We start from the raw sequence: 13,861 nt of genomic DNA, 5'->3' as shown, positions 1-13,861 counted from the left end.
GACACTAGTAAAAAAAAAAAGGCCCGTTTCTGGAGCCAATGAAACGGGCGCTAGCAAGGCTTTCCTGTGCCCCCCCCCCCCCCCCACCCGTCGTCGATGTGGGTGAATTGCTCTGCCTCCGCCCTTAACGTCATAACGTTTGACGCGAGGGCGGTGAATTGCTCCGCCTCCACCCTCAACGTCACAACGTTTGACTCGAGGGCGGGGCCCAGAGACTGTGATTTTCAAGGCTTCAGAGCTTCGAACATACGAACCTTGGCTTCAGTGACGTCAGCAGCCAATAGAACGTTGAGGGTGAGTTTTATATATATAGATATGCTTAGAACGGGTAACGGTCTATGTAACGTTAACACAAGAGCTTAAATCTGTGCTCGATATCTGTGGTTCTGAAAGGAAGAAAGATCAAAATTTAATAACCACTTTCTTCCTTGATGAGGAAAGTGCAGATGCAGAAACTTCTGCATCTAATCACACAGAAGTTGTGAAATAACAGGATTTAGTGGTTAAGGAGGGTGATGAAACATGTGTTTTGCTTGAGAAGTCAGAGGTTTCAAAAGATTGCCCTGGCTGTATAAGGTTTAGTCAAAAGCCGATAATAGAAACAGAGCAGAAACCAGAGGGATGCCCTGTAATAACCACACTGTAACTAGAAATCAGTGTAGGTCATGTCCTGGGGAGGGGAAGGGGATGTAATAGCACAGGAATCCTGTTCAGAAGGAATGGATCCTCAGAAGCTTAGCAGAGATTGGGTGGCAGCACCGGTGGTTGGGAGGCGGGGCAAGTACTGGGCAGACTTCTACGGTCAATGCCCTGAAAATGGCAAGGATAAATCAAGGTCAGGTATACATATAAAGTATCACATATGAGATTATCTTGTTGGGCAGACTGGATGGACCATATAGGTCTTTATCTGCCGTCATCTACTATGTTACTATCTAGAGTGCTAAATGAAGTTGTTCCATTATCCTCCTACCATGCCTAATGCCGAAGCTGAATTTCTTCTCCTATAGAAATGTATTGGCCATTTGTGGAGGGACACAACAGGAAGTGAGACTAAACAAGAAACTAAACAGAAAATAAAAATTCCACGGAAATGTAGATGGAAAGCGATGACCACAAATGCTCGCAGTCTAAGCAATAAAGTTCATGACCTTCAAGCCCTGATATTGGAGGCAGACTTAGACGTTGTCGCAATCATGGAGACATGACTCAATGGTGCAAACATACCAGGCTATAATCTATTTAGGAATGATAGAGATGGTCGTAAAGGTGGAGGAGTAGCTCTGTATGTGAGAAATGATATCGCAGTGACTGAAATGACAGGGACCTGGGGAAAGGAAGGAACGATATGGATCACCTTAAAAAGAGATGATAGAATGTCCACATGGGTGTAGTCTACAGACCTCCGACACAATTGGAGGAACTAGATAAAGATCTGATTACAGGTATTCAAAAGTTGGGAAAGAGAGAGGTGCTGTTGCTGGGAGATTTCAATCTGCCGGATGTAGATTGGAAGGTTCCATCTGCGGAATCGGAAAGAAGTAGAGAGATCGTGGATGCTTTCCAAAGTGCTCTGCTCAGACAAATGGTGACAGAACCCACGAGGGAGGGAGCGACGCTGGATCTGGTGCTCACAAATGAGGATAGAGTGTCAAATGTCTGAGTGGGTGCCCACTTGGGCAGCAGTGACCATCAAACAGTTTGGTTTGATATGACAGCTGAAGTGGAGGGCGGCCACTCAAAACTCAGAGTACTGGATTTCAAGCATGCTGACTTTAGTAAAATGGGGGGAATACCTGAGGAAGGAGCTGATGGGCTGGGAGGATGAACGAGAAGTGGAAGGACAGTGGTCCAAGCTGAAAGAAGCTATAAATATGGCCACAAACCTTTGTGTAAGGAAAGTAAATAAAAGCAAGAGAATAAGGAAACTGATATGGTTCTCCAAGCAAGTGGCTGAGAAAATAAAAGCTAAAAGAGTTGGTGTTCCTGAAATACAGAAAAACTCAAGAGGAGGAACACGGAGAGGAATACCGGATGAAACTGAAAGAAGCAAGAGATACGTCTGGCGAAAGTGGAAGAACAAATGGCTAGACATGTAAGGAGGGGTGACAAAAATTTCTTCAGGTATATTAGTGAAAGGAGGAAGACTATAAAAAGGGAATTGTGAGACTGAAAGATGCTGCAAACCGCTATGTGGATAATGATGAAGAAAAAGCAAATTTGCTAAATAGATACTTTTGTTCTGTTTTCACAGAAGAAAATCCTGGCGAAGGACCGCGATTGACAGGCAAAAGTACATATGAGAATGGAATGGATCTAGCACCGTTCACAGAAGTGTGTGTATGAACAACTTGAAAATCTAAAGGTGGACAAAGCCGTGGGACTGGACGGGATCCACCCCAGGATATTGAGGGAACTCAGAGAGGTTCTGGCGGGTCTTCTTAAAGATTTGTTTAATAAATCCTTGGAGACTGGAGAGGTTCCGTGGGATGGGAGAACAGCGGACGTGGTCCCTCTTCACAAAAGTGGTGATAGGGAAGAAGCTGGAAACTACAGGCCGGTAAGCCTCACTTCGGTTATTGGAAAAGTAATGGAAGCGATGCTGAAGGAAAGGATAGTGAATTTCCTGGAAGCCAATAAGTTGCAAGATCCGAGACAACATGGTTTTACCAAAGGGAAATCGTGCCAAACGAATCTCATTGAATTCTTTGGGTGACCGGAGAATTGAATCATGGACGTGCTATAGACGTAATGTACTTAGATTTCAGCAAAGCTTTTGACATAGTTCCCCGCAGGAGGCTCTTGAATAAACTTGACAGGCTGAAGATAGGACCTGACGTGGTGGATTAGGAACTGGTTGACAGACAGATGCCAGAGGGTGGTGGTTAATGGAATTTTCTCGGATGAGGGAAAGGTGAGTAGTGGTGTGCCTCAGGGATCGGTTCTGGGGCCAATTCTGCTCAATATATTTGTGAGTGACATTGCCGAAGGGGTAGAAGGTAAAGTTTGCCTTTTTGCGGATGATACTAAGATTTGTAACAGAGTGGACACCCAGGAGGGAGTGGAAAACATGAAAAAGGATCTGCAGAAGCTAGAAGAATGGTCTAAGGTTTGGCAATTAAAATTCAATGCGAAGAAATGCAAAGTGATGAACTTAGGGAATAGAAATCAACAGGAGACACATGTGTTAGGCGGTGAAAGTCTGATATGTACAGACGGGAAGAGGGATCTTGGGGTGATAGTATCTGAGGATCTGAAGGCGATGAAACAGTGTGACAAGGCGGTGGCCGTAGCTAGAAGGTTGCTATGCTGTATAGAGAGAGGTGTGACCAGCAGAAGAAAGGAGGTTTTAATGCCCCTGTATGTCGTTGGTGAGGCCCCACCTGGAGTATTGTGTTCAGTTTTGGAGGCCGTATCTTGCTAAGGATGTAAAAAGAATTGAAGCGGTGCAAAGAAAAGCTACAAGAATGGTACGGGATTTGCGTTACAAGACGTATAAGGAGAGACTTGCGACCTGAACCTGTATACCCTGGAGGAAATGAGAAGCAGGGGTGATATGATACAGGCGTTCAAATATTTGAAAGATGTTAATCCGCAAACGAACCTTTTCCATAGATGGGAAGGCGGTACAACTAGAGGACATGAAATGAGATTGAAGGGGGGCAGCCTCAAGAGAAATGTCAGGAAGTATTTTTTCACGGAGAGAGTGGTGGATACTTGGAATGCCATCTCGTGGGAGGTGGTGGAGATGAAAACGGTAACAGAATTCAAAAATGCGTGGGATAAACATAAAGGAATTCTGTTCAGAAGTAATGGATCTTCAGAAGCTTAGCAGAGATTGGGTGGCAGAGCCGGTGGTGGGAGGAGGGGCTAGTGTTTGGGATGTGGGGCTAGTGCTGGGCAGACTTCTACGGTCTGTGCTCTGAAAATGGCAGATACAAATGAAGATCAGGTATACACAAAAAGTAACATATGAGTTTATCTTGTTGGGCAGACTGGATAGACCGTGCAGGTATTTCTCTGCCGTCATCTACTATGTTACTATGTAACAGCCTCTGGAAGTGAGCCCTTATGCTGATCCTAGAGCAAGCTACCAAGCCCGAAGATGAGGAATCAATCCTAGAACAGGCAGAGAGGCCCAGGGCTTCACCTGCGATGACCACCATTTCCAAAAAGTTGAGCCCCTGGTTTTGGGCGGCCGGCAGGCTTCAGCAGGAACTGGACTGTAAGAGACTACCAGGAAAGGTATGATATTACCTGTAGAAAGGCAAACTATGGTCTTGGCCTTGAGATAGCAAGTAAGGTTGGCAGAAGAAGGCAGATACCCACAGAGGGTAGGGCAAGCCCAGGACTAAAGGAGCAGGCCTGGGTCCAAGCAGAAGTCGTTTCAAAGGCCAGGTCAGGTTCAGGCAGAGGTCCAGGCAGGTAAGTCAGCAGAGAGTAAACGCACCAGTACATCCAACAAAGAAGTAGCTGAGGCAGAGAAACTGTGGATGAATCCTTGCTTAAGAGCAAAAGGCATCTGACGTCAAGGGAGGACCGCCGCCGCCACTAGAAGGCGTGCTGGAGTTACGCGGGCAGTCTACAAGCACACCAAGATGATGCGCCCAGAGAGGATGGAACCACGTGTGTAGCGTCAACCTAGGGACGCCGCAGGTGGGTGCGTTTGACTCCACACACCAGACTCCGGATTTGTGACATAGCCACCATGCTGTCATTTACTGTGTTATGTTGCTATGTTAAAATAGAGAAAAACTATTTTTAATGTTTAATTACGTACTAGTTACACATAGTCATAACAAATGCTTTCATAACTGTAGGCAAATTTTTCTACTAAAGAAGTAGCTTAAATATCATGAAGTGTTTGCATATCATGTCATGATTCTGTGTAAAAGCACATCTTTTGGTCATCTCTATTTTCTTCCAGAGAAAAGAACAGATAAATCTGCTGTGTCTGGTGCTATTCGCTTGCAGATCAATGTAGAGATAAAGGGAGAAGAGAAAGTGGCCCCTTACCACATTCAGTATACATGCCTTCATGAAGTAAGTAGCCCAGAGTGATATCAAAAACACAAAACATAGAAAAGGAACATTTTTTAAATCTTTTTTGTTTGTTTAATGAAATTCTCATATCCTCTCCAGTAGGTTTTACAGCAGAGGTGGGCAATGTACAACCTGCCATTGAAAAGTATACACAGAAAATGTCATTAACCAGAGTTTTGGCAATTTATTTTTAGTTAAATGTGTTTTATTCATTTATGCTAATCAGTAACTGACCATTTAACGTAGTACTCAGATATACATTGAAAAAGAGGAATGAGTGACCAATAATAGAATGGATAGTATTATGCATAAAGGAGAGAGTAAGTATTCACTGGAAACCAAAATCAATATTTAGAGGTGGTTATATAATTATATAAATATATAAGTTTGCGCTGCTATGAATTAGAAGAGAAAATTTGAATAGGAGACCAAACTTTCTTGAATGATGGTAGGGATCCATTTTTGTCAGCATCAGCATGCTCAAAATTTGGCAGTTAAACAGACGTTATTCCACCATATAAGTACATAAGTATTGCCATACTGGGAAAGACCAAAGGTCCATCAAGCCCAGCATCCTGTTTCCAACAGTGGCCAATCCAGGTCACAAATACCTGGCAAGGACTTTTCCTTTAGGAAGCATCCAGACCTTTTTTTTTAACCCTGCTAAGCTAACCGCCTTTACCACATTCTTTGGCAACAAATTCCAGAGTTTAATTACACATTGAGTGAAGAAACATTTTCTCCAATTCGTAATAAATTTACTACTTTGTAGCTTCATTGCATGCCCCCTAGTCCTAGGATTTTTGGAAAGAGTAAACAAACAATTTGTATCTAAACATTCAACTCCACTCATTATTTTATAGACCTCTATCATATCTCCCCTCAGCTGTCTTTTCTCCAAGCTGAAGATCCCTAGCCACTTCAGCCTTTCCTCATAGGGAAGTTGTCCCATCCCCTTTATCATTTTCATCGCCCTTCTTCACCTTCTCTAATTCCACTATATCTTTTTTGAAATGCAGTGACCAGAATTGAATACAATATTCGAGGTGCGGTGGCACCATGGAGTGATCTAAAGGCATTATAACATCCTCATTTTTGTTTTCCATTCCTTTCCTAATAATACCTAACATTCTATTTGCTTTCTTAGCCGCAGCAGCACACTGAGCAGAAGGTTTCAATGTGTCAATGACAACACCTAGATCCCTTTCTTGGGCTGTCACTCCTAACGTGGAATCTTGCATGACATAGCTATAATTTGGGTTCCTCTTTTCCACATGCATCACTTTGCACTTGCTCACATTAAACGTCATCTGCCATTTAGAAGCCCAGTCTCCCAGTCTCGTAAGGTTCTCTTGTAATTTTTTACAATCCTCCCGTGATTTAACGACTTCGAATAACTTTGTGTCATCAGCAAATTTAATTACCTCACTAGTTACTCCTATCTCTAGGTCATTTATAAATGTTAGAAAGCAGCGGTTCCAGCACAGACCCCTGGGGAACCCCACTAACTACCCTTCTCCATTGAAAATACTGACTATTTAACCCTACTCTCTGTTTTCTGTCTTTTAACCAGTTTTTAATCCACAGTAGAACACTACCTCCTATCCCATGACTGTCCAATTTCCTCTTTCATGAGGTACTTTGTCAAACGCCTTCTGAAAATCCAGGTACACAATATCAGCCAGCTCCCCTTTATCCACATGTTCACCCCTTCATCCACATGTTTGTTCACCCCTTCAAAGAAATGTAGTAGATTGGTGAGGCAAGATTTCCCTTCACTAAATCCATGTTGACTTTGTCTCATTAATCCATGCTTTTGAATATGCTCTGTAATTTTGTTCTTAATAGTCTCTACCATTTTGCCCGGCACCGGCGTCGGATTCACCGGTCTATAATTTCCCGGATCTCCTCTGGAACCTTTTTTAAAAATCGGTGTTACATTGGCCACCCTCCAATCTTCCGGTACCATGCTTGATTTTAAGGATAAATTACATATTACTAACAATAGCTCCACAAGTTCAATTTTCAGTTCTATCAGTGCTCTGGGATGAATACCATCCGGTCCAGGAGTTCACAGTGGATTACAACAAGATTCTAAAACAGAATGATTACAAAATGTACTTAAACCTTAAGAATATCACAGTTAAACCTTAACAATATCACACAAAAGTAAAAGCATAAAAGTAACTATAATCAAATTATTTCTTAGTCACATAAGTCTGAAACAGCAGCATCTTCAAGCCGTTCTTAAACATAGTATAACAAACAAAATGCAAGTCTTAAAAATTACCTCCAGTCAGTGATAGTAGGATGCTATCAGAGTTTTTGTGGCCCATAAGTGTGGCATTAAGCCCAATATTCTCTCTTTATAATGACTATTGAACAATTAAAGAGAGATTTTAAAATTACATCTGCAACAGCAGCAATTCTGTGCTGAGGAGTTTTTTCTGATGGTTTCTCATGACTAAATCTTTTTGAGGACAGCACCTCTTAATTTTCTGTGCTTTAGTGATATTTCTTTTACCCTGCTGTTTCAAGAAATTGCATGTAGAGAATTATTCTATAAATGTATCTAACTAAATCCAAAGAGTATCTTTCCTTTCCTTCTTTAAAGACCATCCAAAGTGATCCAAGGATGGCTCCCTAAGAGCTGTTTTAGGGGCTAGTAATGCTTTCATGTATAGCTGTTTGATGTGGTCCAAGAAAGCACAAAGGCAGCTGTTTGATGTGTGAAGGAAAATTTGGGGTTTTTTTTTCTCCTTTCAGAATCTTTTCCATCACCTCACTGACATTCAGGGGAATGGAGTGGTGAAGATACCTGAAGCCAAAGGTGATGATGCCTGGAAGGTTTACTTTGATGAAACAGCACAGGAAATAGTGGATGAATTTGCAATGCGATATGGAATAGAATCAATATATCAGGCTATGACGTAAGTTAACCATTTTCTCTTCTCATTTTTAGGAAACATCTTCCTAAATAACCTTTCTAGCAACCTTTAACTCAGCCAAAAGTTTTAACTGTTATGATTGTGTTATTCATTTCTTTTGTTGCACAAAAGACTGCCTTTACAAACCATTAATATCAGCCTCAGCAGCCCATTGTTTGAACTACATATCATTTTTAAGTAGTCACTTCAACATGCAGAGTCATTGAGCTTCAGGCCTTAGAAACCAAGAAAATGATGGCAGATAAAGACCATATTGCCTATCCATTCCACCCATCTACACTATCCACTATCTTTTCCTCTCCCTTAGAAATCCTGTGTGTTTGTCCTATGCTTTCTTGAATTTAGATACAGTCTTGGTCTCTACCACCTGCACTTGGAGGTCATTCTTTTCATTCACCACTTTTGCCATAAAGAAGTATTTATGTAGAGAACTTCTGAGTCTGTCCCCTTTCACCTTCATCCCATGCCTCCTCATTCCTAAGATTCCTTTTAATTGAAAGTGACTTGAATCCTGTGCATTTATGCCACAGAGATATTTAATGTCTGATTTTATCTCCCCATTGCCACTTTTCTTCCAATGTATACATCTGTTTTGCTTGCTCTTTCTCTCTCTCATCTTCATGTAGCTGTGCTCTGGGGCTTCATGATTTGGGTCAATCCTATAGGGTTTCATATTCCCTCACTTGGGCCAGTATGATCTTCCCCACAAGTTGTAGTCTGTGGAGGAGAAAGGCTCAGCCTCCTTGTGCGAGATCTAGCTAATACCTGCGCTGCTGTTCGTCTGATGAGTCATACACAGTGTAGGTAAGTGCCCTTGGAGCACCCTCCATTATTCCTGGTTCAGAGCCTCCCTCAGGGTTTTGGTCAGGCTTCTAAGGGACTCTTACAGGAGGTTCCCTATGGCATTAAGTCTGGGGGCGAAGCCTATGCTTTCTGGGGGGGGGGGGGGGGGGGGAAGATAGAAAGTGGAGTAAGGGGAACCTGGCCTTGTATAGAATTCCCATAATTCAGGCAACAATGTTTGATTGGAATCAGGTTGAGAGGTTTTCCTTTTGCCTCAGATTTCACCTGCCTTCCCTTCCCCTTTCTGGTTGGGCTTAGGGCAAAACCAGGTGCCATATGTGTAATGCCGTTTAGATAGCTCAATTCTGTCCTCAAGATGTAGGCTTGAGTGGAGGCAGTCCTGGGAATAGGCCCTCTTTTGTTGCGGGCTGTGGTGTATTGCAGATGATATACAGGTCTGAATTGTGGATGATGTTATGTTCTTAGGACAGCCCAGAATTTTTGGAACCCCAGGCAGCTTGACAGTACTCAGGTCCCCTAGGGCTATAAAGAGGCTCCCTTCCTGATGGATCTTCAGATGTTCTCTTTTTGGTGTCTGGGTGTCTCCTGGAGTTTAATAAGAGAGAGTTGAGAAGGAGAAATATCACAGAAACAGATAAGGTAGTGTGTCATTGAGTATGTGGGGCTATAATTGCCAGTAAGTCAGTGGTAGGACAGAAATGTGCAAATAATACTTTGTAGCACTCTGGAGAAAAACACATCTTATGTTTAGCTGACCTAAGTTCAATATCCCTTTACCTATGCATGATAAACTAGAAGGCTACTCGTAAATAATAGAGAATAAAAGTTTTATTTACAAAGTCAATATATGAAACAATGTAACAGAAGAAAAGACTAGAAAATTCTCTAAATACTAAGAATGGTCAATAAGCAGGTGTCAGTTGGAGTAACACACGGTCCCTATGGTCTTCCCTAGTTATATAGTGATCACAGATATCGAAGTTATATGACCTGGGTAAGCTGTGGAGTTCTTGTCCTTCATGAGGACAACTGAAACAATAGGTTGTTGCCTCGCCATAGGTGGTAGTTCTGATACTCTGTATTCTGATAAATCTGATGAAGATGTTGAAGAAGATGATTCCCTCCCCCCCCCCCCCCCCCTTTGCCATTGCAGGTGATCTTTTATATCATTTTGAAGAGCAGCAGTGTCTTTGATAACATGATATCATCAATATAGATGATTGGCCTATGCCCTTGACACCACTCTGGACAAGGAGGTTTAATAGACAGGAGATGACGTGACATCAGAACACTGAAACCAATTAGATCAGTCTGTTTCCCCTTCCCAAGGCAGCTGTCAACCCCGTTCATTCAAAACAAAGCAAGCAAACATATGAGCTGCTTCATCTACCTTATCGTTCTTTATTATTGGTAGCATTTTTATTTAATCTCACTTACATTTTCAAACATGCTAGCTTGTGCAGCATACGGATGTACACAGAGGAAGTATAATAACGGAATACCATTTCATAGGTAGAGTAGTAATTTGTTATAAATCTTAATCAGTGGTCAGATGGAGGGGCTGGTTACAGGGACACCCTAGCACGTGTTATATTCGTGCAGAGATTTTTTTTTCTCCTGGTAATGGGCCACTAAAACAGACATCATGTTATGAGAATCAGGTGCTTAACATTCAGAGTTTGTCTATTTATTTATGACATTCATATCCTACATTTAACATGTATTAGGTTGAAACCAGGGAGCATTTGAAAGCTTTTTTTTTTCCTGTGCCTAGATCAAAAGAGAAAGATGGTTTGAGGGAACTTGCTCCTTCTGTTTTGAAGAATGCAGTGGTATATTATAAAAATGCACTGAATATTGTTTGTTACTATTATTTACTACTAGTTGATATACAGCAGAAGTTAACCAAGTCAACTTCATGCTTTGTAATATAATTTTAATAGCATTTTCTCAGTTATTACCAAATAAAAGTATAAAGTTAATTATACAACCGTGTCTGCCTCTTATGGTAGTTAGGATAACCTGGTCCTGGAGTTTACCCAAGGCAGTCAGGTATGTCAGGATATTGACAATGAATATGAGAGAGATTTGCATACAGTTGAGGCAGTGCTTGTTATGAAATGCTTTGAGGCCTACTGATCTGTACATCTGTCGTGTTATTTTGTTGGGTAGAAACCGTCAGGTGGGCTTATTGGGAGATAGGGGAAGGGGTCTTGGGGTATGTTCTCTGTAGAAGTTTTTATTGTGCCATGTTGGATGGTTTACTGTTTTTTCTTGTTCTGTATGAAGCTTATCAACCAACATGTTTTGCTTTTAATAAAGATGATTAAAACATAAAAAATAAGTTTTGGATGTTACTGAATTACGTTATTCTGGCTGACTGTATTTTCAATTTTGGCACAGTATCAGCCATCACAAGAATAAAATATACGAAAACCAATGGACTGCATTAGGGGCTTATAGCCCATTTAGTTATGTTTCAACAAATGAGTGATCTGTTTGACAGAAAATATTTGTATTATTTTGACTTATAAACAACTTCTCCCTGAAACATTCTCAAACAGAATAATCCATTTGTGTATCTAAAAGGTAAACTTCTACAAAACAGATGAAGATGTGATTCCATGTGCCCCAATGAAAGGAGAGTTTAATTCTATTTCCATTTAATTTCAAATATATTCCATCATCTTTATAACACCAGGCTTCCCAAGGCAGATTACAACAACATTTAAAATGAACCCATCAGGAAACAGGATATCCTCACTGAAATTTGGCCATCTGTATTGTATACAGTGTATTTATTTAGTTTTTAGTGTAGAAAAATTAGCACAAAATACAGAGTTTAAAATTGCTGTTTCTACCAGCTATAATAATTTTTTAAGCTGTTTTAGTGATATTCAATTATTTCATGAAATTTTTATCTACATATGGGAAGCTTTCAAATAAATTAAAAGCTGTCCGATAAGTTTAAAAAAAAAACTTTTGTCCGCCATCTTTTATGGCACTTCCTATCCAATTGAAGCAGCTTTTAGACTTGTTACAGATGGACCAATAAAAAACAACAATGTGGATGCAGCAGTTCATAGGTTTGCTTGCTTTGTTTTGAGTGAACGGGGATGACTGCTGCGCTGGGAAAGGGAAACTTACTGTCCTAATTGGCTTCCTTGCTTACAGTGGACTAGATAGGCTCACTTCCACTCCTGTATATTAAACCTCCTTGACTCTGGAATTTTTCCCTGAATCACAGGGTGGCAGATGATCTGGGTCGATATGACCAAAAGTCTTTTTTGCCAACATTCCTTTTGCGTGCATCAGCCAGGTTGCCATCTAGCTGGTTCCATCAGTTAGTCTTTTTCCTTCAGAAAAGATGAGTCTTTAGCATAGAGCACTGTAAATTCTGTTATCTGTATAGGATGTACCACAGGTCTGTTATAATCAATCTGCGCAGTACACTAGTTATATTGTAGCAGGGGTTTTTTCCTACAGGGCAGATGCAGCTTTATTTATTTGTTTGTTTGTTTGTAGCATTTGTATCCCACATTTTCCCACCAATTTACAGGCTCAATGTAGCTTACATTATGCCGTGATGGCGATCACCATTTCCTGGTACAAAATTACAAATGGTAATGCATTAAGGTGCATACATACATGGTAAAGAAGAATGTATTATGGTATTGCATAGAGTTTTCTGAGTGATAGTGAGTTGTAGCATAAATTAGGTCATCGACTATAGAGAGATCATTTTCAACATAAGAAATAAAGTGGTAGTGCGCATTACGTATCTTTCATTAATAGCAATGAGGTTAAATGATCAAGTGTCAAAAGTTAGGTTTTGTCTAGTTTATGTAAAGTATAATTATTTGTAGTTAGGATGGATCGTTATGGTAAGCCTTCTTGAACAAGTCAGTTTTCAGTAGTCTACGGAAGATTGTTAGGTCATGCATTGTTTTTATCAGGGCTGTGGAGTCGGTACAAAAATCCTTCGACTCTGATTCCTCAGTTTTTAATATGTTTTTTTTTTTTTTTTTGCATGTTGACTGAAAGAGTGCAGCATGCAAGGCTGCATGTTAATGTTTGGGTTTAAAATCTATGTCATTGTGACTTTTTATTTTATTTATTAAAGAAACTATAAATATTCATTAATCCTAAAGTTTAAACAAAAAAACAAGGTTATGTTTATTGTTTTTTTATCAAGTATAAAGTCATCATAGCATTAGCAAGTATAAAAATCTGGAACAACCACATCCTTTGGAAATTCTAGAACATCCTTTGGAAATTAGAACAAAATCAAAGTTAACCTACATAAACCAAAAACATTTGGAAAACCTAAAACAACTTATATATTATTTAAACTTGGCATATATAGCTGTAGAATAGCTGTTAAACAAAATCCAAAATTGACTAATATATTGTTCTTAGAAACAGAATTGCTTCTGCCAGATCCTCCTTCATAGAAGCCCTTAAATCTGATTTGATTATTTTCAGTGCTGAAAACAGTCTTTCAACACTGACTTGGGTGGGTGGCATTGCTGTTACGGTTCTAGCTGCATCACTGACAATCTCTGGATAAACAGTGATGGCTTCTTCTATAGTCAGTTTTGATGAGTGGTCAAACTTTTCCACTTCTTTTAATCCTTTAAAAAACTCTTGCATGAATTTCTTTATATGGACATTTACAGGTTGCTTTTCCATGCTTAACCGACATCGCTTTGCTTTTGAAGCTTCCATTTTGTCCAAATAGGCTTGAAAATTCTCTTCTTCATTTGAAGAGGATGAACCTGAATTACCATTACCACCAGTATTTATAGCTTTAGCTTCATCCAGTGGTCTGAGACCGGAAGGGTATAGTCTGGGGTGTTAATGGTGCTGGGTTTGTTTGTGTTATATTGTGAGGACAGAATGAGACATTGTGTCTTTTCTGCGTTTAGCTTTAGTTAGAATGCATCTGCCCATGAGTTCATTATTTGAAGGCTGTGTTTGATTTCATTTGTGATTTCGGTTAGATCGTGTTTGAACGGGATGTATATCGTGACATCGTCTGCATAGATGTATGGGTTGAGTCCTTG

The 13,861-nt window shown here is 40.4% G+C and overlaps 1 protein-coding gene across 3 annotated transcripts in view; it reads left to right on the top strand.

Annotated features, from left to right (window-relative positions):
* UNC13B (unc-13 homolog B) overlaps positions 1 to 13,861 on the top strand; it is a 763,085-nt gene that overhangs the window by 548,432 nt on the left and 200,792 nt on the right. For all 3 annotated transcript variants that reach the window (XM_030192818.1, XM_030192817.1, XM_030192819.1), the window contains 2 exons: positions 4,928 to 5,043; positions 7,810 to 7,973. In XM_030192818.1, the coding sequence (XP_030048678.1) occupies positions 4,928 to 5,043; positions 7,810 to 7,973 (280 nt within the window). The remainder of the gene's footprint in view (positions 1 to 4,927; positions 5,044 to 7,809; positions 7,974 to 13,861) is intronic.

This window comes from Microcaecilia unicolor, chromosome 2, assembly GCF_901765095.1.
Source record: "Microcaecilia unicolor chromosome 2, aMicUni1.1, whole genome shotgun sequence".
NCBI lineage: Eukaryota > Metazoa > Chordata > Amphibia > Gymnophiona > Siphonopidae > Microcaecilia > Microcaecilia unicolor.
The sequence above is the reverse complement of the archived record's forward strand: the minus strand, read 5'-3'. Positions and strand labels throughout refer to the sequence as shown.